This window comes from Lemur catta, chromosome 1 (genome assembly GCF_020740605.2).
Source record: "Lemur catta isolate mLemCat1 chromosome 1, mLemCat1.pri, whole genome shotgun sequence".
Lineage (NCBI taxonomy): Eukaryota > Metazoa > Chordata > Mammalia > Primates > Lemuridae > Lemur > Lemur catta.
The window spans coordinates 33,399,226-33,422,950 of record NC_059128.1 but is presented as its reverse complement, the minus strand read 5'-3'; the positions used below and the strand labels follow the sequence as shown (position 1 = coordinate 33,422,950).

Sequence of the window (23,725 nt, the reverse complement as noted above, 5' to 3'; positions counted from 1 at the left end):
GAGGGTACCACCATTGAGCTAGAAACCTGTTTCAGGAGAGCTGGACAAGCTAATAGCAGACTAGCTGGAATGCCCCATGTGCATATATGTGCATGTGTGCATGCATGTGTGAGTACATGCATGGTTGTGCATGTACATGTTTGTGTGACTGCATGTGTGCATGTACACATGTATGCATGGTTTTGTGTATGTGCATGTGTGCATGGTGGTGTGCGCACATATGTGCATAGCTGTGTGTGCACACGTGCATGTGTGTGCATGCATGTGTGTGTGCACATGTGTGAGCATGCATATACACACAGACCCCACACACACTGGCTAAGAAGCAGACTACTCTGCAGCTGAGCAGTGACAGATGGGAGGGAAAAAGAAGGATGTACTCAATTATCCCTAAGGCCCACACAGAGGTCTCAGGGGCCAAGAACACAGAGGACATCACCAGAAGCAAACCCACAGCTCAGTGGGCAGGCAAAAGTGGAGCTTTCCAACACAGGGTCTTCAAAGAAACTCAGAAGCCTGAGATTTCCCTCCTGCTCTTCCTCAGGGACCTGGGAGGAGCCACTTTCTTTGGCTATGCGTTGGGGTTTCCTATAAGCTGATGGCTTGGGAGTAGGGTGGTGAAGAGGGCCCTGGGCTAGGTGACAGGGGTGCAGCTCTGTAACCTCAAGGATGTGCTTGCAGATATACCTCCTAGGGCCCAGAACCTGGCTCTACCTTTTGACAGTCAGTTTCTCAGCCCCTGAATACCCACCCTCCCGAGTGCCAGGGCCCTTACTTGGGTGGCTTTTCCACGGTGCGGTAAGTGCTGAAGGCCTGCAGCTGCTGCTGGACGCCAGTCAGTGAGTTGGCAAACTTGCGGTTGTTTAGGACGGTGATGGTCTGCTCGATCCAGGTGAGCAGGTCCGAAGCTAGCCCACTGTACTTTTCAATCATCTTCTCAGTCTCAATGGCATGGTCGATGACCTAAGAAATCACCTTATTATTCATTCTCATCAGAAGGACAATGCCACCAATGAGGCCACCAAAGAGACCACCAATGAGGACCACAATCAAGGTACCCTGAAGTGAGGCTCCCACCTCTCAAGCCCTGGAGTGCTCTAGGTTGGGTTTGTTCCCTGAGCCCAAGACTGTGGCCAGGGCAGGAGGAGTGGACTGGAAGTGGGGTAAGCCCTCCTCCTGTGCCGATAGGCAGCAGGGAGGTGGCCCTGCTAGGATTTGGGAGCAGCTTTCCCCCTCCCTAACCCTGTAAGTTTGATAAGCTTGCTGTGCCAGGATGGCAGCCACTAGGGGGCCCAGGATTGTATTTTAAAATGTTTATGAAGAATCAAGGCTGCCAAACGCTGTCTTTGCTAAACACCAGGCACACAGAGACGAATGAGAAACAGTCCCTACCCTCTGGGAGCCACGGGCCTAGCAGGGGACAGGAATGTGGCATAGGGGTCTGTACAGAGGGGTGAGTTCCTGGTACACTGTGGGCCCCTAAGCAGTCTGCAGCCACAATAAACTACTCAAATAAAAGCCCATATTGGTTGCTGTAGGAATGTTCATGAGACACAGGTCTCTGGGTCGGGGACAGGCACAGAGCCATCAATGTGCCAAAGGTCGGCTTTAGAGCAAGTTGGGGGGTGGATGATCTGCACCCCCCACCACAGCTGGGGTCCCAGGCATGAAGCTTTTAGGATGCAAAGGGAGCCCCTTGGTCTGGATCTGGCTGTGGCAAACAGGGAAAGGGTGACTCTCTGGTTCCAGAACAGCTTGGTACCTTGCCAACACGCTTGCCCTCCACTGCCAGCACCTTCATCTTGGAAAAGTAGTGGTAAAACGCCACTACGTAGGTGATGATGGATTTCTCATCGGGGTTTTCTGTGAAGACATCTGTAAGGGGAAAGGGTGCACTCTGAGGACCAAACCGGAAGCAGAAGGGTCCAGCCCAGAGGGTTTACCCTCCACTCCTCCAGCACAGAGTTCAACCACAGCCACGAAGTGACAACCACTGGGGCAGGAATGGAAGGGAGTGATGGAATCTGCATCAGGATCACAAATTATGAAAGAAGAAAAGAGGGGTCTGAAGTCTACTTCAGACCTCCTAACAGGCCAGGCGAGGTGCTGGGAACCAGCCTGGAGCTGCGGAGCAGGCCCCAAGCAGAGCCTGGCCTGGCCACTATGTCCACAGCCTGCCCAGCACCTGGACCGGTCTCCAGGGGCCCAGTGAGTCTGGCTCCTTCCAGCTCAGCAAGCGCCAGCTCCCACGGCCTCAGCGAGGGGCTGGCCAGGCCGGTGGGGCTCACCTTCGGGGTCAAGGAGCGGGATGATGCCCAGCTGGCGCTCGGCCACATCGAATGCGTGCTCCAGGTTGTGGCGGGCATTGGAGTCCTTCAGCTTATCAAAGTCAATCAGGTCGGGCCTGGGGACAAAGTTGGACTGTGAAAAGGGAGTGGCCACGGCATCCCCCCGGGGCAGGGCAGCCCCAGCACGGAGCAAAGACACTGGGCGGACGTGGCGGGGCAGGAGCAGTGAAAGGAGGAGACGGGAGCAGGGCAGAGGGGCAGGTGTGAGCCCAGCATGGGAGGAAGTGGGCAGCAGGCGTGACTGGGATTTAAGGGAAGCAGGGATGCTACGGGATGCCAACGGGGAAAGGAGAGGGAATGGCAGAGGTAACATTCCTGTGACTCAGAATTAAGTGCAATGTGTGCAAATGCCTCAGGGAGGATGTCTCAGTCAGTCCCCATGGCCGTCCCCTCCCTCTTACCGGTGCTTGTGTATCAGGGCGTTAAAGGCCAGGCCATCCTTCCAGCTGGAGGTGAAGTTGGTGACATTCACACGGGGGTAGCTGCATCCAAGAGAAACATTAAGACCTTAGAAATAGATTCTTTTGTGGCCCCAAACAAGTACACAAACTGAGGGCCAGTACTCCAGGAGAAGAGTGGACCTGTCCCTTCTTGAACTGCTTCTACAAAAGGGGACAGCAGCTAAGTGACAGAGAGAGACTCCCCCACGAGATGTGAACCTGTACATCAGACAGACCCCACAGCCTGATGGCAGGCAACTTCGGGAAAGAATCCTGCATCCCAGCCTCAAAGAACCAGGTCAGGGCAGATGGGCGTCAATTACACTGAAGCAGCTGTAGTTCTGGGTGACAATGTCTAGTGTCCCTTGGGATGCGGGGAGCCAGGGGCTCAGAGTGGCGGGTGGGGGGAGAACGTGACAAAGGCTGGATCCCAGGGCATACCCTGCTGTCTTCATCTGACACCATAACAGCAACGCGTCCTTGGCTGAGCGTGTCTCCTGGCCTTCCTGAGTTTCGATAACAATGTCCTGAATCTGAAGGCGACAGAACGAGAGAGATTTGAAGTGGATTTGCATCTGGATCTGTGCCTGCCTGCTTTTCCTGGGAGGCTGCCCTCCTCTTCCCCCGTAGCCATCTTCAGCAGTGTCAGTCCTGCAGCGACACGCCCTGAGGCCTGGGTCCCGTCCCAGCAGTCTCTTTCCCTGCCTCGGTCAGCCAGAACGGCACAGGCACAGATTCCTTGTGTCATAAGAGACAGCTCTAATTGGATAACCCTAACAGGACACTGGGACAATGACAAGATGCCCTGATTCCTCCTCTGGAGGTACGACGCCCTCCGAGGCCGGGGAACGAGGTGAGTGTTGGGCAGTATTGTGTTTTCTTTAGCAGTTCCTTTTGCCTTTTCATTCTTCCTGATTCTGCTACTATTATTGCTTAATCTCACACACTCATGGAGAACAATTTGGACATCCAAGACGATGAGGATGAGGTGTGTGGTCTGTGAGTCTCATGCTATCTGTGCCTCCTGCCCTGGCCTCCTTGGGCTAGGTCCTTTCTGTCCCCAAACCAGCAGGCGTGAGGCCCTGTCTTCCTTCTCTTGCCCTTTCTAAATTTCCTTACAAATAATCTGGACTTTGAATTTCAGGGTGAGAAAATTTTCTGATCAGAAACTATAAAACCAGATCTTCTGTACTATCTTTGCAATTTCTGAATCAAATTATGTCCCAAACCAAGAAGTTACACATGTCAGGGGAGTGGATGTGGATAGGAAGATCTTCCAGCCAGATCTCAACCCAGCTACTAATTAATCTCCATCTTCTCCCTCAAAAGGCTACACGACTGACTGAGCAGCTTGCCCTGAGCGTCAGCCATTTGGGGTGACGGGGAAGATGGCTACTCCTTCCTACAAGCACTGTCCCATCAGACAGGTTTCTAGCCTCCCAGAACGTGCACTAACACTCTAGTCACCATTGTAGAAGATTCCCAAGCCCTGTCCAGCATTGAGAGGCCCCCTGACTTCCTCTGCCCCCTGCCAGCCCACCTGGAAGCGGAGAATGATGGTCCAGATGAGGCCCAGGACCAGGCGGTGGTTGCCGTCCACGATGTCATGGGAGCCCATATTCTCCAGGTGCACGCGCTGCTCCTTGAGGAACTGGAGGGCCTTGTCCACATTCTCCAGGCAGTGGATGCGCATCTTCCCCTTGGTGGGCTTTGGCTGGAGGACAGCAGTGGCCCCCGTGGGCATGAAAGGGCTGCATGGTTGCCCCAGAGGCAGCTGCAGCCTGGACCAGCTTCTGTCATCAGCACCTCCCATCCACCCTCCTGGCCAAACTCCAAGTCTCATGGTCACTCCTTGACACTTTTCAGTCCCTTCCTTTCAGCAGAGCTCACAGGTTCCCTCCCTCAAGCACCCAGAGCTCTGCAACCAGGCTGCACTGGTGCCCTTCTGGGTCTGAACAAAACCTTCCGAGGGGGTAATAAATGGCCTTCAAACACAATCACACAACAGATAGCTAATTGAGCCCTTATGATGCGCCAGGCACAGTTCTAAGAACTGTTTACAGCCAGTCAGCGATCACAGTGGCTTTTAGCTTGGTGATTGATAACGGGTTCAGCTCTGCCAACCAACCTCCTCCCTCCCCTGACTGTCCCCAGCCAAATCTCCAGGGGAACGTCATCGATGACAACTGCATCATCTGCAGGGTTCCCCGTGGTAACTCTCTAGTGGGAATTTCAGCACCGGCTGAGCAGCAGGACTTCAGCCTGGAGCTGAAAAGGCAGCAGAAGAATGTGGTAGTTTTTCATTCAAACCCTGAGGATCTCAGAGTCCTTCATCAGGTATGGGTTTCATTCATTTCACACATGGGGGAAATGGAGGTAAAATGGGTCCTACCTGGTAGGCCCAAGGTCACAAAGCTTCCTTTGTGCTGAGCAAAACAAAACCCTTCATCTATGTCTCCTACAGGGGCAGCAGTACTGCCAGGCGGGTTACAACCGAGCGGGCCTCTCATAAGTGTCCGCTGTAGGAATGGCAAAGCACACAGCAAAATAGCTTGCCTGCTTTCCTGCTGGTTCCCAGAGGGATACCTCCTAGCCCATGTGAGGGGCCCAAGGGCCCAGCCATTGCAGGCCAGCCACAGATGGCCAGATCTTGGTGACAAAGTCAAGAGCCCTGTGTGGCTTCTGGGGGAAGCAAGAAGTGGTGGGAATGGTCAGAAGGGGACAAGAAGTTCTGGAAAGAGGTCAGAGAACCCAGTAAGCCACACAGACACTTCACATTACAAGCACTGGAACCTCCCAAAGAGGCAGAGAGAAACCTTGGAAGGCTGTGAGAACGCAAGATGTCCCCAAACCGTGCCTTTGCTGGAGAGGGGCTGATGGCACCAGCGCCAGGGCCCAGGGAGAGGGGCTGGTGGCACAGAAAAGGGCATTACCAGCATCTCTCCGGAGAGCACCTCCAGCAGCTTGATGAGCATCCGCCCATCCCGCAGGTCCTTGTAGAGATCCGTGATGCGGCAGGACACTCGGGCCAAGTGGGAATTCACCCATTTCGTGAAGGTCTTTTTCTGAACAACTTCCCGCTCATCTAGGTGGAGAAAGGAGTCTTGGGTGAGGCACCTGAGGTTGGCAGGGTTAATGTGACACGGAGCCAAGGGGTGTTACCTTAATCCCAGGGTGCCCCCCACCCATCCCCGTGCCTGGTGGAGGAGGTTGATGTATTCATGCCACTCCCTTCCTGGGAGCATTTGCAGTCAAAGCATAGGCTTTTGGCAACACCAATCCCTGTGCCATTGGAACAAAGGCAACAGAGAGATCACTCCTACCGACACCACGTTCTATGCAAAATATCAGGACACCCCTGATTCAGCCATCTGCTTCCCTGTGCCAGTCAGAATACTCTGTACTGTTGTGGTATCGAGCTCAGATTCCAATGCCACTTCACTCATACATCCATCCGTCCAGCCAACAAATATTCCCTCTGCCTAAGTCCCTCCTAGGCTCTCTCGGTCCCTCCACTCCACTCCACCCCCGTCACCGAACTCCTAGACATCCTTTAAGAAACCGTGTAAATGGTGCTTCTCAGGAGAGCTTTTCCTGACCCCCTCGCCTGGGTGGGTCTTCCCTTGTGTGCCCTGACCCCTAGCATTTGCATTTCCAAGTATTAGTTGAAGGTTTGTCTCTTCTGTAAAACTGGACGCTCCTTGAGCCTGGGGAAGTCTGTCTTGTTCACCTCTTATCCCCAGGGCCTGCAGCCTGGCAAGCGGTCGGTGCTCCATAGCTGTAACATGGCTGACTGTGTGAACATTTATTTAGTTCCTATTATGTGACATGCCTGATGACACAGAGAGGTAAAACAAACTGCCTGCCCTCAAGGAGTTTCTGGTAGGTGGAAGAGGATGGTGAGCCGGGGGACAGTTAGGCTATGTAGAATGTAAGATCCATGTGGGGTTAGTGACAAAGGTGGCCTGGACTGGGAGCTGCATTGCATTGTGCTGTCTTTCTCACCCCCAGAACAGCAGGAGAGATTCTTGATCTTCAGTCCTGGGAAGGTGACAGGACACCCTCGCTCTAAATCAGCACCAGCCCAAGCCGAGCCCAGGCCCGTGCTGTGTCAGTTCAGGGGGGGCCCTTCCTCGCACCTCTGTACAAACGAGGCTGCTGACCTGCCCAAGTAGGGCTGGGGAAGCTTGGGCAGACGCTGGAGAGAGGACAGGAGACTGAGACGGACCAAAAGAGGGGAAGGAATGGTAGAGGGGAGAAGGCGAAAAATAGAGAAGCAGCAGCAGCAGAAAGGAAGCAGGACGGAGACAAAAGGAGAGGAGAGAGAAGGACCGAGCCCTCACTCTGGTTTTGTGAACAGTTTGTGGCCGTTGCTTCTGCACACTTGGGTTTGAAGCTTCAGGGCAGGAGCCGACCAGCAGGGAGGCAGGGCCTGGGGGCTGAGGAGGGGCCCCGGGGAGGGCCTGTGGGGGGCAGGCCACAGCCAGGACAGACTGGGAGGGGCCCAGCCAGGAGGGATGTCAACACTACGGGAGAGACTGACAGCGCGCTTGGCTGAGCCCTGGCCGTGGACGGGCTGGCTTCTTAAATTATTAAATATCTGATTTAACAACAACAAAAAGAGGAGCTCAGCCGGTTCTGCCTCAAGGGTATAATCCTGGCAGTTCCTGAGGCCGCAGCATCAGATGCCTTCCTACTTCATGGCTATTTCAGTGTTAGGAACTCAGCCCCTTTATTCATCGGTTCATCCATTCAGCAAATGTTTACCTACAACCGTCAGGTGTGGGCCCTGGGTGGAGGCGGGGATTCAAGGACAGACGGTCTCTATCTTTGAGGCAGACAGACTCTATTATAAATATGACATCAGGGTTTGAGATGTATGTATATGAAGAATTCTATGGCAGCCATCTAAATGAGACTTCCAAGACGAAAAGTACTACTCCTGATGACAGAAATCTTAAATAAATATAAAATTAAAATAGCATTCATTCATTCTGGGCCTCTGGGCAGTTTCAGGGGGGAAAATCACCCTTGCTCTTTTGTCAGTAGCAAATTAAACCACTTCCCGATGTCAAGGGAGGCTTCAGCAAAACGTAACTGAAGCTTTGATGATGCACTGGCCAGAAAGCCACTGCATTTATTCTGGGGCCATTTATTCTAGATTCAACGGAGCCAGCCACAGTCCCACAGTGCTGTCCCTAGAAACCAGATCTGTCCTTTAAGTGGCTAACCCTTCACATCAGATGTGCAGCCTTTGACTAAGGGGCTGAAAATTTTAGCCCCTTTAGATGTTACGTGCTCCCAAAAGCTACACTCCTTTCTTCCTTCCTCCTTTTCCTGTCCTTAGGAATCTAAAAATGTCATTACACGGGTGCTGAGACCTGTTTATTTGTGCTTGGCAAAAGGTAAGGAAGAGCTTCTAGCTAGGGACGTGGAATTTAATTCTAGGCCACTGGGCTGGCACATTTATTGGTGCAGAAGTTATCATAAAACACCCTTAGACCTCCCCAGTTTTCAACACACGAATGATGCCTCCTGGAGCCCAAAACACCAGAGCTGCAGGTGTAGAACGCAGGCGGGCGGCCTCCTGAGGGCCTGTTAGTTGAAGGCTGGGGTGAAACTGCCCAGAGTCCCCAGTACCCTGAGACACTCTGCAGTGTTGAGAATGGGAGAGATTCTGAAGTTAATACGATGAGAAGGAGAGAAAAGGCCGAGGGGGCGGATTAATTTCCATTAGCTCATTTGCTCAGCGGCTCCACCCCAGCACGCTCAGCACATTCACTCCGTGTGGCCCAAACGCTCCCCAGGAGCCGTCCAAGTGCAAGAGAGGTGGGTGGCCCAGAGCCAGCGGGGCTGGGAACCCTGGTGGTGTGGACAGGAGGAGAGGCAGCTGTGCACTGGGCCTGCTGTCTCTAGGGGACCTGGGCCATCCTGCAGGGACCTGTTGTGGAGAGGAGGCCTCAGCAAGGACCTGCCAGGAGCCAGGCCTCCCTTCCAGTGCAGGAAAGGGGTGAGCCCGCCAGCAGGGGGCTCACAGCCTCTGCTGCCAACAACCCAGGGCCTCTCCGTCTCTCTCTGTTCTTCCTTTCCCTGTCCTTCCCAGGCTGTGGCCATCCTCATCACCCTCCCCATCCCATGTGTTACGGCTTCCCCTAGAAAGCTCATCTTCCTTCCTGATCAGCTCTGATGCAGTTATTGACCGGGTATCATGACTGAGCGACCTTTTCTTTACACCCCCTTTGAAGGTTTAGTTTGAGGTCAAATATGCCTGGAATACCAAAACCCTCAAAAACCCTCAAATATTTATCCACTAACACATGAGTTCACACATGGAAGTGCTGGAACACAGAAAGCGTGTAATGTGAACCATCGTTGCCATCACCACCGCTGTTACTGCGTGCACGGGCCTGTCCTAGACGCCGCAGGACACAGGGGTGAGGGTGGGCATGGGGGGTAAGGCAGGCTCACTGCCCACAGGGCCTCACGATCCAGGTGGGGAAACAAGACCCAAACTCGCAAACATCTAATTTTGCAACCACATAGGAAATAAATGGCAGTTCACTTTAATAACATAAAAACTATCACGAGGTAACACTGGCTTTGTTACCAAATTAATGCCCAAGGGGTCCAAGAGGAGAAAGGTCATTTCCAGTTGGAGCAGTCAAAGGGGGAACGTGTGAAGAGAACCACTGTGGACAGTCAGAAGTGGAGGACAGCCAGGGACACAGAACGAGCCCAAGCAGACAGGCACAAAAAGTTGAAGCTTGCTCAAAGACTACTGAGTCGCTACGGGTTAGAAGAAAACGTGGGGCAAATAAGTTTTAAATAGGATGTGGAGAGGCTTGAGTGGGAGGCTAAGAAGTTTAAATTTAATCCTAGAGGCAAAAGGACCACTGAAGGTGTAGCAGGGTTATTTCCTGAAATATGAATTCATAAGGCCCCCAATGATAATAAAGAGACAAAATGTTTCAGATTATATCTCCAAATAAGTGTGCAAAATCTATACAAAGAAAACCTTCAAATTCTCCTGAGGCACACATAAGAAAATTTGAACAAATGGAAAGGCACACTGAGTTCTTGAATTGAAAACTCAATATCATCAAAATATCAATTTATCCTAAATTAATATATATATTGAGGGCCTGGTGAGGTGGCTCATGCCTTTAGTAATTCTAGCACTCTGGGAGGACAAGGCAAGAGGAGCCTGCGCTTGAGTTTAGGAATTTGAGACCAGCCTAAGCAAGAGTGAGACCCCATCTCTACTAAAAATAGAAAAAAAATTAGCTATGCATGGTGGTGCACCTGTAAACCCAGTTACTCAAGAGGCTGAGGCAGGAGGATCCTTTGAGCCCGAAAGTTTGAGGTTGCAGTGAGCTGTGATAATGCCACTGCACTCTAGTCAGGGTGACCAAGCAAGACTCTGTCTCAAACAAAACAAAACAAACAACAATAACAAAATATATATATATAGAGAGAGAGAGAGAGGCAGAGAGAGAATAGTATTTTAAATATATTTAAATTATATAATTTAAATTTTGACAAATGATTCAAAACTTCACTGGAAAAATAAGCAAACACAAATAACTACGAATGTTCTGAAAAATAAGAGTAATAAAGATCAGCCAACCTTCCCAGATTTTTTCTATCAAAGAACCATATAAACTTACAGGAAAACTGTGTTGTACTGGCATATGAAAAGATGAACATATCAATGGAACAGAAATAGTCCCAGGTACAGATAGGCATTTACTATCTGATAAAAGTGGCATTTCAAACACTCAGGAGAAAGATGGATTATTCAGTAAGGGGTGCTGGCAAAACTGGATGGCCATCCAGGAAAAGTTAGATAAATTCATACTTCATACTCCAGGAGAAATTTCATTTGGGTCAAAAATTGAAATGTATAAAAATGAAACCATAAAAATACCAAAATCAATCATGATAAATGTTTTTTATACTGTTAGTGTAGGGAAGGGCTTTCAAAATATGACACAAAATCCAAAAGCCATAAAATAAAAAATTGAAAGTCCAACTATATTAAAAAAAAATTTGTGTGGGATAAAACATCATGAGCAAAGTTAAATGAGGAAAATATTGGTAACACATAACACAAAGTGCTAGTTAACTTAAAATGTAAGGACCACTTAAAGGTTAACAAAGAAAAGACCAAAAATAAAAACAAAGAGTTAACAGAAAAAAAATTATGTGTCTTAAATGTATAAAAAATCGTTCAAGCTACTCATAATAGAATTACAAATTAAAGGTGCACATGCATGCACAGTCTAATACATGGCCTTTCATTTGTTTAAACAAACTAATCTTTTATAAAAGACATTTTGAGACAACTGGGAAAATCTGAATATCAAGTGGGTATTAGATTGTATTAGGGAATTATTGTTCATTTTATTAGGTGTAGTAATGGTACCATGGTTAGATGGGAAATGTTTTTCAGAGACACATACTAAAGAAATTAGGGATGAAATGTCATGATGATCTTTAATTTACTTTAAAAATACTTCAACCCCCAAATAGATAAGCAAATATGACAAAATAGTAACAACTGTTAAATTTAAGGGATGGTTCATCATACTCTTGTCTCTTTTTCATACGTTTGAAATTTTTCATACTAAAAGCCAAAAAGGTAAAATGAAAGTACACCAAGACACCATGTTTCACTTATCAGATGGGAAAAGATCAGAAAGCATGATAAAATACTATGTTGGCAAGGATGTGGGGAAAAAAGCATTCATGTGTTACTGGAGAGGGTATAATTGGAACAACCTCTATGAAAGGCAATTTGGCAAGACCAATAAGAACTACAAACACACATGATTTTGGACCCAGAAATTCCACTTCTAGCAATTTATCCTACAGATATACTTGCACGTTTGCAAAATAATCTACATACAAGTTTATTCATTGCATTATTTTGAAACAGCAGAAGATTGGAAACCACCTAAATATCCACCAATAGGGGACTGGTTAAGTTAAAATTATATGTCCATACAATGAAATACTATTAATATACATCTGTAAAAAGAATGAGGCAGCTGTTTATATAAATATATAAATATAATCTTCAAGATATATAAGGTAAAAGAAAACATAGAACAGTATACAGTAAAAGAAAAACTAAAGCTGAAAAACACCAATATAGACCATTTGCTTATATATGTATAAAATATTACTGGAAAGATACATTACAAAATGGTCAGCACAGGCTGTGGGCAAAGAACTGGGTGTCTGGGGGAAGGAGATGGGAGTAAAACTTATTAGTTGCCTTTTAATAGCTTTTGAGTTTTAGTCACTGGGTGTACATATAACTTACTCAAACAGAAACAAATACATTTTCCTTTTCCCTTTTTTTTTTTTTTACATTTTCCTTTTTCTAAAGAAAATATTAAAATGTTTTTCTCTCCCCCTCTTTCCAAGGTGGCCTAGCTCCTTTTGTGTTTCCTTGCCTTAGGGATTTTTCACTCAGCAAAAATCACAAGCGTCTTTAGCCCCCTGAGCCCCCCACAGAAGTGAAAGGGAGAGAGGAAGGTTTAAGAGGCAGGAGCCCTCCCTCCACCCCGGACGGTAGCCGGGTACACTAGCCTCCCCCGCACCACACCGCTGCTCTCTGAGGTCCCGCCCTCTCTAGATTCCCTACAGGAGTTCAAAGGACAAATGTCCCCCCGCAGGGTCAAGGCTCTTCCCTTGCTGGCGTTACGCTTTCCCCGGGCTTCCTCTTGGCGCTGCCTTCAACCTCCCTCCTCCCTACTTGGCAAGCAGCACGTGGGCTTCTGGCCCCACCCACTCTAGTACCTGCTTCACCTCTGGGAAGTTTGTCATTAAAAGTCCCCAGCTGGGCTGTTTTAAAAATAGGAGGCTGTTCTCAAGCTAAACGGTAAAGTCAAGGTATCTTATCTTTGGAATCTTAATCTCCCATTTCTGGGCCCATCTATTTATTGCTTCCACGGCTTCCTATAAAACTCCGGTGTGCTTCCTGCCTCTCCTCTCTGTTACAAATCTGTTCTCAAGAATTGAAAATAGCAACCTAAATAACCAGCAACAGGGGATTATTTAATATTTTTGGTACAGCAATGAGGATATTAATAAGGTTGTGGAAGAACTTGCAATGGCGAGACAGGATATTATAATACATTTTAAGGGAAAATTCAGATTATCAAACCTCATGCATAATATGATCCTAGTTTTGCAGACCTATCTGCATAGAAAAAAACTAAAGCTGGGTGTTGTTATACTTGGGGGTAAGATTGTGGGTGACTTTTTTTTTCTTTTTGCTTATCTGTGTTTTCCAAAATTTCTGCAGTGAACATACATTACTTTCATAATAAGAAACAACAGATGTCATAAAGTAACATAGGATATAAAGTTCGCAAACCCTGAGGAATAAATGATGAGAAGTCCAAAAGGTATCTTTCTTGAGGAAGTCTGCATTTTTACCAGCTCATAGCCTTATGCTATGGGTAAAACTAGGTGGTCAGGAAGACAAGCAGGAGAAAATGTACCATGGAGGCGGGTGGGACCAGCCTGGGCCAGGGCCTAAAAACAGTCATTTCAGGTTGAGCCCTTTGTAGGTTCACACCTTGGGATTTCTCTCCTCCTCTTGCCAGGAAGCCAAGCACTTCGGGAACCAGAGTGAGCCATACTGTAACTCTCAGGAACTTGTGACAAACATCAATGACACAGATGCCAATCCATCACAAAGCCTAGCACAGAGGCAGACCCTTGGTGACACAACATAAATGATGTTGGTGGCATGATTTCTCCTGCTCCTGTTTAACTAGTTTGGAGAGGAATTTTTCTTTCAACAAACTAACTTTCTTCACATTGGTAGTGTGAACAGCTAGAACACAGTTCCTCTGCCCTTCAGGATTTACAGTATATTAATAGCTAGGTAGAACTTTAGGATGTTTACTACATATCTAGAACTGCAAATGCAAGAATATAGCACATAAGACTGACTTTAGAAGTGGTCAGAAGCTGGGCGCAGTGGTGCGCACCCTGAGTCCCAGCTACCTGGGAGACTGAGGGGAAGATCACTTGAGCCCAGGAGTTCAAGGCTGTAAGTGCACTATGATCGCACCTGTGAATAGCCACTGCATTCCAGCAGTGGGACCTTGTCTCAAAAAAAAAAAAAAAAAGTGATGAGAATGGAGCACTAGGAGGCTGGTTAATTAGCTTGGGGTATATTAACACAAAGGAAGACTAAATAGCCATTAAAATGATAATTTGCATGTTTGCTCACATAAAAAGATATTCATAGATATTGTTATATGATAGAGGTTCTAAGATTATGATGTTATAGGTAACATTTTAATATTTACACATATAGGCATTAAAATATCCATGAGACATTCACAATCTAGTTTTCTGTTTCTCTAATCTCTCCTATATTAAATATATATTCTTGTTAACAAAAATTTTTAAAAGATATAAAGGTAATTATTATTTTTTAAATAAAATAGGATCTTTATATATTACAGCAAAAGAAAACTTAGCATAGACCAGCTTAAATCAAAAAGTTATTTTTGAAGAAAGCTAGTTTTCATCTGAAGTTTGAAGATGCTAATGGTTTTAGAATGGCAGGAAAGAAAAGGGAGTCGTGTTGGAAGCCCCTCAGGTGGCAACTGGCAAGTGTGTATGTGTATACATATAACTGCGTGTGTGTGTGTGTGTGTGTGCCTGTGTGCACATGTGCAGGTTTTGGGGTGGGGGTGAGAAGCAGTCAATGTACCCAGAGCAAAGCCGCTGCAGGCCAGCCGAAGGAGTGTGAACTTTATACTCCAGGCAGAGAAGAGCCTGGAGGTGCTTCAGTAAAGTAGCACTTCACTAAAAATTTGTTAGAGGACAAAGATTATGCGTAAATGGGATCGGACAGGGGAGAGGCAGGAGCCAGGGAGACCAGCTGAGGGGCAGCTGCAGAAGTCTCCGCTTGAGGTGACATGGCCCCACTGACGTGTTAACCGTGGAAATGAAATGACAGGAGGCAATTTGGAAAACAGAACAAGGATCAGCTAGCCCTGGCAGGTGACAGTATTTGGAGGATCAAGACAGAATCAAAAATGAGTTAAAGGTTTTCATAAAGAGGCTCAAGAACTGGTGGCCGAAGGAAACATGGGAAGGGGCATCTCGGGTGGAGCACAAACGAGCAGAGAATGTAGGACTGAAGAACATTCAAGAGGGCCTGAGTGCTGCAGCTGCAACAGCACCATGATGGTTTTAAAACCCTGGGATTCTAGTCCTGTGCTGGCCACACTTCCTGGCTTTGTGACCGTCCTCGTCTGTAAAGGGGGATGGTAATGCCCATACCCTGCTGACTTCACAGGGTGGTTGAAGGGTCGGTGGAAAGCAGCACTGGGGATGCCAAGCAGCTGGCGAGTATCAGGCCTTGTGTCGTGCATGCAGGTGGCAGCTGCACAGACTGCACTCACTGAGCACGTGAGGCCACAGAAGTCAAGATGGTCCAGGACTCGGCCTCAGCCTGGGCGATGCCTTTAATGAACAGAGAATTCCTGGAGAATGCACTGATTTGCTAAAAAGGATCAATTTCCTTCCCCTAAGCCAGAAACACCAAGCTACACTGTGCAGGGTAGAGCAGCACCTTGTCATCCCTGTTCCATAGGTGGCTTCTCAGGCTGTCAGAGCTGGAAGCTCCTTGGGCATCACCTAGTTCGTGCCCTGAGTGTTGCAGGTGAGGGAACTGAGGCCCTGAGGAGCAGAGGGGTGACTTAGCCAAGGTACCCAAAGGAGAGCAGCAGGAGGACAAGAGAGTGAGACTGCAGGGAGGGACCCCTTTCTCCTCACCTACGACTACTGGGCTGGCTCAAGCACCCGTGGTCTCCCCTCTCCTGGACTTCTGCAGAGCCTGTTCTCCCTATTGAAGTCAGACCCAGATATAAAAACCCAGATCGAACCATGTCACTTCCCTGCTGAAAGCACTTTGATGGGCTGGGAGCAGCTCCTGGCCCCCAGCCCTCCACTGAAGGCCTGACTCCCGGCCTGGGGCCTGACGGCTCTCCCATGAGCCTCCTTCTCTTGGACCCTTCGACCTGGCCACTTCTCTGCAAATAATTCCCTCCTATAACCCCTCAGCCACCCCTTTAGAATTTCCTTCTGCATCTTGCCAGAACCCTGACTGCACCCGAGGCCTACAAGGCCCCCTGCAAGGAGGCCCCTTCCTGCCCCTATCGCCACCGCTGACCCCACACTCTGACCCAAAAAAGTCCCTGCTCACCCTGTGGGTGAGTTCTAGGCCATAGTTTATTTTATAAACTCTACCGTTCCCAGGAAATCTTCATAGCATTTACCATGTGTCATGCATGTGTGTCTATGTATACAGGCACGTGTGATCATTTGATCTACCTCTCTCTCACTAGACTGTAAAGTGAGATTCCCTGGTTGATCTAGTTCCAAAGTCTGCAGGCCAAAGGGTTTGAAGGCAAAATGCTCCCGGAGACTCAGCTGCTGCTAGCCTCCCTGTCATTCCCTCTCAGTGACATGGATAAAATGGGAAAATGAACAGCTGCCACAGATGCTCTGAAAACAACACCCCTGGCACCTCTTTAGTCAAGCAGCTTGAGGGGACAGTGGGTGCTGGCTGCTCCTACGGGCCACAGGCGCAGTCAAGGCCTGGTGTCAGAGCTTGCCCTTGGGAACAAAGCTGACAGCCCATGGGAACGTCCCAAAGATTGAAAAGGCTATTAACACGGCTCACTCAGGCTGCATTGCATGGGGAGAGAATAGTCTTATTATTAACCTCAGTGTATTAATATTTGATAAAGCATCTTCACAGTGATAGATAGCAGTCACCCGTAGAAGGGGAGCAGCCCTGGTTCTGCAAAGAGTTTTCCACAAGGAAGAGCAGCTGTTATCAGAGGGGTGAGGGAACCATGGAAGGTGTTACACCCTCGACAGGGGAAACCTGCCCTGGGCCGCACAGTGCAGGCGGCGCGGTGGCCTCCCCTGCAGGTGTGCCTGCGCAGGTGACTGGGTGATGGGCAGGTCTATCTACACAGTGGCCTTCCTCGGGGGGCAGGGGACTCTCACAATGGCTGACCTCCAAGAGAAAGCCGCTGATCCAATTATTTTTCTCCTCTGACAGTACCTTAAAGTGATTGCTGATAAATATAGATATCTCTGTGAATAGCACATTTTTCCCAATACATAGTCTCTAAATAAAACTCCATTTCATGTTTTGAAATCTAAGAAGAAAAAAATTCAAAAACCTCCCACTAAAGACACCACCTGTATTGTTACAGGTAGCTGGAGAGAGCCATCGGGACCACGGGCACCTGGTGCCTTGGTCCCCAGCAGCTGCCCCTGAATCTGGCGACTCAACAGGCTGCCAAGAGGCCGTGGCCCCTCCTAACATGGTGAAATGCTGCCCCTGGAGGAAATCGCACCCTCTGGACACAGAGCCCTTCCTGGGCCACTGGGGCACCATTCTGGTACCAGTGGGGAAAGGGGTCCACGGCAGAGGCCAAGCATCTCTTGAGGAGACTCTCAGGGCCTTTTGCCAACAAAGTCCAGAGGAGCCCATTCCACCCTCTCTGGGAGCTCCTGGCAGTGCAGGAGGATGGGCAAGGAGCAGCAGGTCTGAGGCCTGGGCACGGGGGATCAGGAAGACACTCAAGAGCCCAAGTGGCAGCAGAGCACAGGGACGCAGCCTGCGGTGCACCTGCTGCCCCAAGGGATTTTCTCTGGGTTGTCCCCAACCAACCTCACCACTCAGCTGTGTCTCACTTCTAGGAGGAAGGTACAAAGAGACAATGCAGGGAGGAAGCTCATCTCTAGTTTGAAACATCACTTGGATTCCAATTCAAGGGCAAAAGCTGAGTGGGCTATGCAATTTTGTGCACCTAGTTTTAAAAGGAGGGGCTCTGTTTAGTCTGTCCCTTAGTAACTACTGCTCAACGGGCCAAGGAACAGGAGGAAGACTGAGAAGAACATGTCGGCCCTCTCTTTCACACAGCCCCTTCTCAGGAGGCTCTGGACTCCCCCTGCACCGCAACCTTCAAGATGCCTCTGTGCACCAAGGAGCTGTAAATCACCAGCAGGAGGCCAATGCCAAGCCCTGTGCATGGGTAAAGCAGGGGAGTGGAAGGAGGGAGGGGAGGGAAGAGAGGAAAGGGAAGGGAGGATAATGCACAGGGTTTCTCTTTTCGGGGCATCTTTCTATTGTGTTCCTCGACTCCCTCCTCTCCCAGCTGGGCCACATCTGCCCCAAGGCAGCATCCTAGCTGAGTCACTGGAGTCCATAGCCAGGTGCAGGGGAGGGCTGTGCGGGCAGGCGAGGGATACATTCTGGCTGGTAAATTCCCTGCAGCCTGCAGTGCTTCATCCTTCATCCAGACGGCCATAAATGTTCGCCGAGTGGCTCCCAGCACGAAATAGGGAAGGAGAGGAAATGGGGTTGCGTGGGAAAGAGGTATTCTAGGAGACTCTGGGAGCTTTTGTATTGAAGCATGAGATCTGGGACCTTGTGGAAGGGTAGGAACTTGGGCTTTTCAGCTGCTCCCCCTTCCTCTAGTCCCTCAAAGCAGGCCCAGAAAGCAGGAAGGTGGCAGAGACAGTCATCAAACCAGAGAAGGAGGGTCCCCTGTCCAGGAAGAAGCCTCAGGGCTACCTGCCACTTGCCCCATGATGTGCCACCAGCTTAGAGAATGACATTAAGAAGGTCAAATCTGCTCAGGGATCCACAGGGCAAATATTCCTGTTGTGCTCCCAGCCCTCCCTTTGGCATTGCCAAAGTCAAATCCACCCCTTTACGGGAGCTTTCTGCAACATTTTCTTACCCATCTCCCCCTTCACTTAGGCTGACTCCCAGTTTCATACAGAAAATCATTCATTCTGGAGAGAGGTCAGGTTTTTATATACCAGGGCAGAACAACCAGATGGCGTGTTTTCTTTAGGCCCAGGGAGGAAGAGCTGGGACTGGTACGAAAGGCAGCATAGGGAGTATTTCCTCTGGTGCTGAGAGGAAGCTGATTTAAGAGGCAAAAAAGATCACACCCAAGTGCCCAAATGCAAGTCTTCTAACCACAGGTCACTAAGTGGAGAAGGACCTGGAGGAGCTGCTCCGCTAGGAAGAGCATGTGAGGAGGCCCATCATCCTTTGGTTCTTGGGTCTCCCACGTCACCCAGCCAGATGGTGGGGACACAGCAAGGATCCCAGACTGGATGTCCTTGTGGAGAAAGGGACCTGCAGACCATGGGGCGTCATCCCATGGCATGAGGTCTGGGGGCCAAAGATGGGGCCAAGAGCTCCAAGCACAAGCATCAGCCCACTTTCCTTGGTACTTGGCTTTTTCTTCCAACCCAGGCCTCCAAGGCAAAGGAGGGTGGGTATGAAGAAGGAAGAAACAGGTCCTGGAACAGGCTAAGGCGCCTGGACAAAGACCAAGATCATCATCTTGAAGGTGTGAAGTTCAGAAAAAAGGAAGGACAGAAAGTACTTCGAGGGAAGTTTCTTAGCACTAATGATGTCTAACATTCACCTAGCATTTTAGTACTAATAAAAAGCTTTCATAACCTTTATCTTATTTGATTGTCACAAACCTTGGGAAAGTACCACTGTCCCCATTTTACAAAATAGGCAATTGAGTCAGTAACTCTCTGCAGCAGGGGCAGGAGAGGTGGAACCAGACTCGAAGCTTGGTCTTGGGACACATTCCTCTTCACCCCAGAACCTTTGATTCCAGACAGAAGATGCCAGGCCGATCTCCCCAACCCTGCCACCTATACTTATGGAGCAGATCACCACCATCATAAGAAACACAGGGCTGGATACGTCCTTAAGATTCCTCCAAGTGGAGAGTGGCTGAGAGCAAGCTGACATGATGGGACCTACCTAGCTTCTGCTTCCTAAAGCCCCTTTAGAAAGGCCGACCCTTGCCTAGGTTGCTAAGGCAGCCCCAAAGACAGTACTGAAGAAATATCAAGAAGTTAAGACTGGGAAGACTGACCAGCTTCACCCTGCCTACCCAGCAGAATGGGTCACCTGGCCACTCTAGTCTGGACCTTTCCAAAGCTTTAGCTTCAAGCCCAGGTCACTCAGAGTGGACTCTCAGGGAAAGAGAGGCAGTAAATTGCTCAGGTTGTTTGTTTTAAAAAATCTTGAAAGGACCCCAAACTTGTATGTTTACTTGCTAGCTAGATGTTCTGAATCATTAAGGTCCAGGCATGCAACTCTACACTCTGTGGCTTCCTTCTCCCTGGGGGGTAATTCAGATTCTTTGGTAGGTCGGATGAGAAATAGGTTCAGCCAGGCACAGCCAGGGTCAGCAAAGGCTCCCTCCTGACCGGCTCAGGACTGACCATTAAGCGCAAGAGGACAGCTGCCCTCCTGGGTGTGCCTTTCACCCCTCTCCACCAGCTCCCCCGGCAGCTCATCAGATCTGGCTACCCCGCACACAGGCCAAAGGGAGAAACCTTGGCTCACCTGCCTGCCAGAATCGCACGCACCCTTCAATTCCCAGCTGTCTCCTCTACGAACTGTTCCCTGATTCTCCCTGCATCTCCTCCCTGGCTCTCTCATTGCTATTTAATTTATGTGCCTTTCCTACAGTTCTTCTCTAATTCTACTCATGCTAATTAATTGTGAACATAGTTCATTTTTCCCTAATAGATTATGAACTCCTTGGAGACAGATACTATATTGAATTCATTTCTGTGGTTCCCCTCTCCCCTTTCATGTCTGGCCAGTGGTTTAGCTTTAAACTTAGCAGGAGTTCAATAAATAATTGTTAAAACAGAGTTTACCTTGGATTTTTTTTTTTTTTAACACAAGAGGGTGTCTGTGAAACAGATTAAAGGATCTCTGCACAAGGGACAGTCCCCACTCCCTGTAGAGTGCACCTTACAGAATACCTTTCTCCCTCCACGTGTACCACCAGAGTCACCACGGCCAGATCCAGCCAGTGGGAAGACACAAAGAAGGTGAAAACCACAGGGACAAAGACAAGGGTTCCAAGCTTGGTTATTTAAAGAGGTTAAAATTACATATGCAAAAGCCAGGGGTCCCTGCTATGATCTGTCCCCAAGGAAAACCAAGGAAGAATTGTGTGGAGTCAGGGCAGGTGAGGGGGAGATGGAGGAAGAAGAGAGGGAGTTTCATATAAGCAGCAAGGATGCCAAGGGTGATGGCCGGGACCCGAGTGGCTTCCCTGTCCTCACAAGGGAGACGAGACACTGCAGAGTTCCTATTAAAGGATGGGAAGCCCAGACACCGCTGAGGTGAAGGGTCTTTATGGTCCCTGCGGGGGCTGGGGCCCCGTTCACTCCTCAAGGTCAGCCAGGACCGTGGGATCTGGGAACTGAGTTGGGAGGGAGGATTACCATGAACTTCAAATAGGGCCACGGGGGAGGGGGCATGGAGAATCACTCCAGAAGGTGTTTATGGGAAAGGTCTCGGGCTTCTTACAGGGCAGAAGGTGGAAACAATGAATGATGGGGGAACAGTCCAGTCGGGCTGCTCACAGGTGGGTCAGGTGAAGGAAGCCTCCCCACTGCACGCGCGCACAACCCACCTAACCCAAACTTCCTCTGTCGGCCAAGGACATAGGGTCTGAATACAGTCACCCTGGGTCAAGTTCAGGAAGGCAACAGTCACAGGGACTAGAAAAAAAAATCCCAAGAATCAGATCTCAGCCAGTAGGGGGAGGAGAAGCCATTTCTACTAGAGATTTAAGATAGTCTTTTCTCTCTCTCTTGAGAGAGAGAGAGAGAGAGAGAGAGAGAGAGAGAACTCTATTATGAACCTGCTAAGTAAAAATCTAATTCCAGTTTAAGGATGAGAGGTTTCATCCAGAAAATCCTCCTTCCTGAGGCAACGTGGGGAGGACGATCACTTTTTTCTTTTGGGACCACAGAGAGGACGACAATAATTCCTCTCTCCAGGGCCAGGCAGGAAATCGGGGCGCACAATGAGGCCCCGTGCACCTGTGCCCAGCTGTCCAGCCCTCAGACACTCCTTCGCCCAGACTTTCTCGCACTCCCGACTCTGGCCACGGGTCACTCAGGGTGGAGGCAGAGGGCAGGGCCCAACTTCAGCACCTCCTTGCCTCTCAGGGGCACTTGGGGCAGAGGCTGCCTGAGCCCTGCTCCCTCCAGAGGGGCCCGGCCTCCCCGAGCCAGGCAAACACATCTCCACCGCTGCCACGCCAGGGCGCACCCCAACACAAGCAAAGGATTTCCTGTAGGTGGGGAGGGCATAAGCCTCAGGGTCGTGAGGATGCCCCCCAACCCCTGTGGCCCCCAGCGGTACCTGCCAAGGCCTTGATCCGGGACCTCTCAAAGAGCCTGGCTGAGCTGTTGTCATTATCCAGCTCGTCGTCCGGGGCATCCCAGCGGGCATTGATCCGGCTGTACGGTGGCTGGTTGCCCACGTTTTCAAACTCCGTGGCCGATGTCATGTCAGCAGGCTCTTCTCAGCAGCTGCGCCTGCCTCAGTCTTCATGGAAGGGTCCCTGAGGGGACAGCAGCACGGTCAGAGGGTTAGCTTCCCACCCCCTTGGACTTTTTCTCAGGGGAAACTTATCCGGAGCATCCAGCAGGAGCAGATCCTCGGGGGAGCAGCACACCGTGTCACCTGTCCGGGCATGCTTCCCACCCGGGGTCTTGGGGTCGTTTGTTATAAAATAATGCACCAGCAGCAGCAGCAACAGTAGCGGCGGTGGCGGGGACGGAGAGCTGCATGCCGCAAGGGTCAGGACGGCCAGCAGGTGGAGACGTCAGTTGCAGGAGCCGCTTCCTCCAAGCCGGCTGCGCCCTGAGGAGCACAGCGAGGGGTGGCTCTCCCGGGAGCCAGAGGCTGGTGGGGGTCGAGCTGGGACAGGCAGCCCTGCCCTGTACACCCGGCAGGACCCCCCTGGAGGGGGAGAAGGGACAGGCCAGGAGAGGGGAGAAGCTGGAAGTCAGCTGAGTCCAGCTCAAATGTGAACTATGGGGACAGACACAGGTGAGCTCTAAGCTGCTGTCGCCACCACCCTGGGACAGCTGCCCTGGGGGGAGGTTGCTCCCCACTGAGGCTGCCCGAAAGCCCTCTCGGTTCTCTCCCTGCAGCCGATATTCAGAAAGCTGAGCTCCCGTTTTTTGCCTTCTCTAAAGTATGATCAAGTGCTTGGACAAGGTCCCCTGCTGAATCCCAGGACAGACCAAGCAGCCGCGGGCAGCCAGCTATCCCATCCAGGCCGATGGCATGACGGCCCCAAGGGTGGTGGCGAGGGCATCCCATGGACAGTGGAGCTTGGCGGGGGAATCTATGCAGTGAACGTGCATGTCATGAGCACTGGGCCCTCATTACCCATCATTTATCATTTTTGCTCATTCATTCATTCATTCATTCACCATGAATTCAAATATGTACCATGCCCCACCTACCTGGCAGGCACTGTGCTAGGCAATTCTGAGTAAGACAAGAAGGGTCTGGCAGGGGAAACGCACAGTTGGACAAGCAAACACGATGAGGTGTGATGTGTGCCACAACAGGGTAAGGTGGGGACACACGGCTGGGGCTGGTGCCAGGAAGTTTAAGCAGGAGGCCTGGAGGTACCCGAAAAGGGACAGGTGGAAAGGGACAAGAGTGCAAACAAAGGGAATAAAGAGCAGATGCAGAGCTTTGAAGGTGAGAACAAACACAGCAAGTTTTTAGCACCTTCAGAAGTAACTGGAGGGGGAGGGTGGGGCCGGGGAGAAAGTGAGGAGGAGGCCAGGGAGGCCAGGCTCTGTCCCAAGTGCCCTGGGCCTTGGGAAAATGACTGGCTTTCCTCCTTTGCACCTGCCATTCAGTCCTCTCTCGGGGAAGCTTAGGGGACTCCAAGATCAAGTCTGTAAGAGAGAATAGGGGGCCCAGGGCTTCACATCCAAGAAAGCAAACGAAGGTGGGGGAGGCTGTAGGGCAGATGAATGACAAGTGTCGACAGCCAGTGA

The 23,725-nt window shown here is 50.0% G+C and overlaps 1 protein-coding gene across 3 annotated transcripts in view; it reads right to left on the bottom strand.

Moving 5' to 3' along the window:
- Window positions 1-22,292, bottom strand: part of SPTB (spectrin beta, erythrocytic) — a 67,069-nt gene extending 44,777 nt beyond the window's left edge. For all 3 annotated transcript variants that reach the window (XM_045565694.1, XM_045565704.1, XM_045565711.1), the window contains exons 1-8: window positions 22,062-22,292; window positions 5,722-5,873; window positions 4,329-4,502; window positions 3,230-3,321; window positions 2,750-2,830; window positions 2,289-2,404; window positions 1,763-1,875; window positions 776-963 (exon numbers count right to left, since the gene is read on the bottom strand). In XM_045565694.1, the coding sequence (XP_045421650.1) occupies window positions 776-963; window positions 1,763-1,875; window positions 2,289-2,404; window positions 2,750-2,830; window positions 3,230-3,321; window positions 4,329-4,502; window positions 5,722-5,873; window positions 22,062-22,209 (1,064 nt within the window). In that variant the 5' untranslated portion in view covers window positions 22,210-22,292. The remainder of the gene's footprint in view (window positions 1-775; window positions 964-1,762; window positions 1,876-2,288; window positions 2,405-2,749; window positions 2,831-3,229; window positions 3,322-4,328; window positions 4,503-5,721; window positions 5,874-22,061) is intronic.
- Window positions 22,293-23,725: the final 1,433 nt, after the last annotated feature.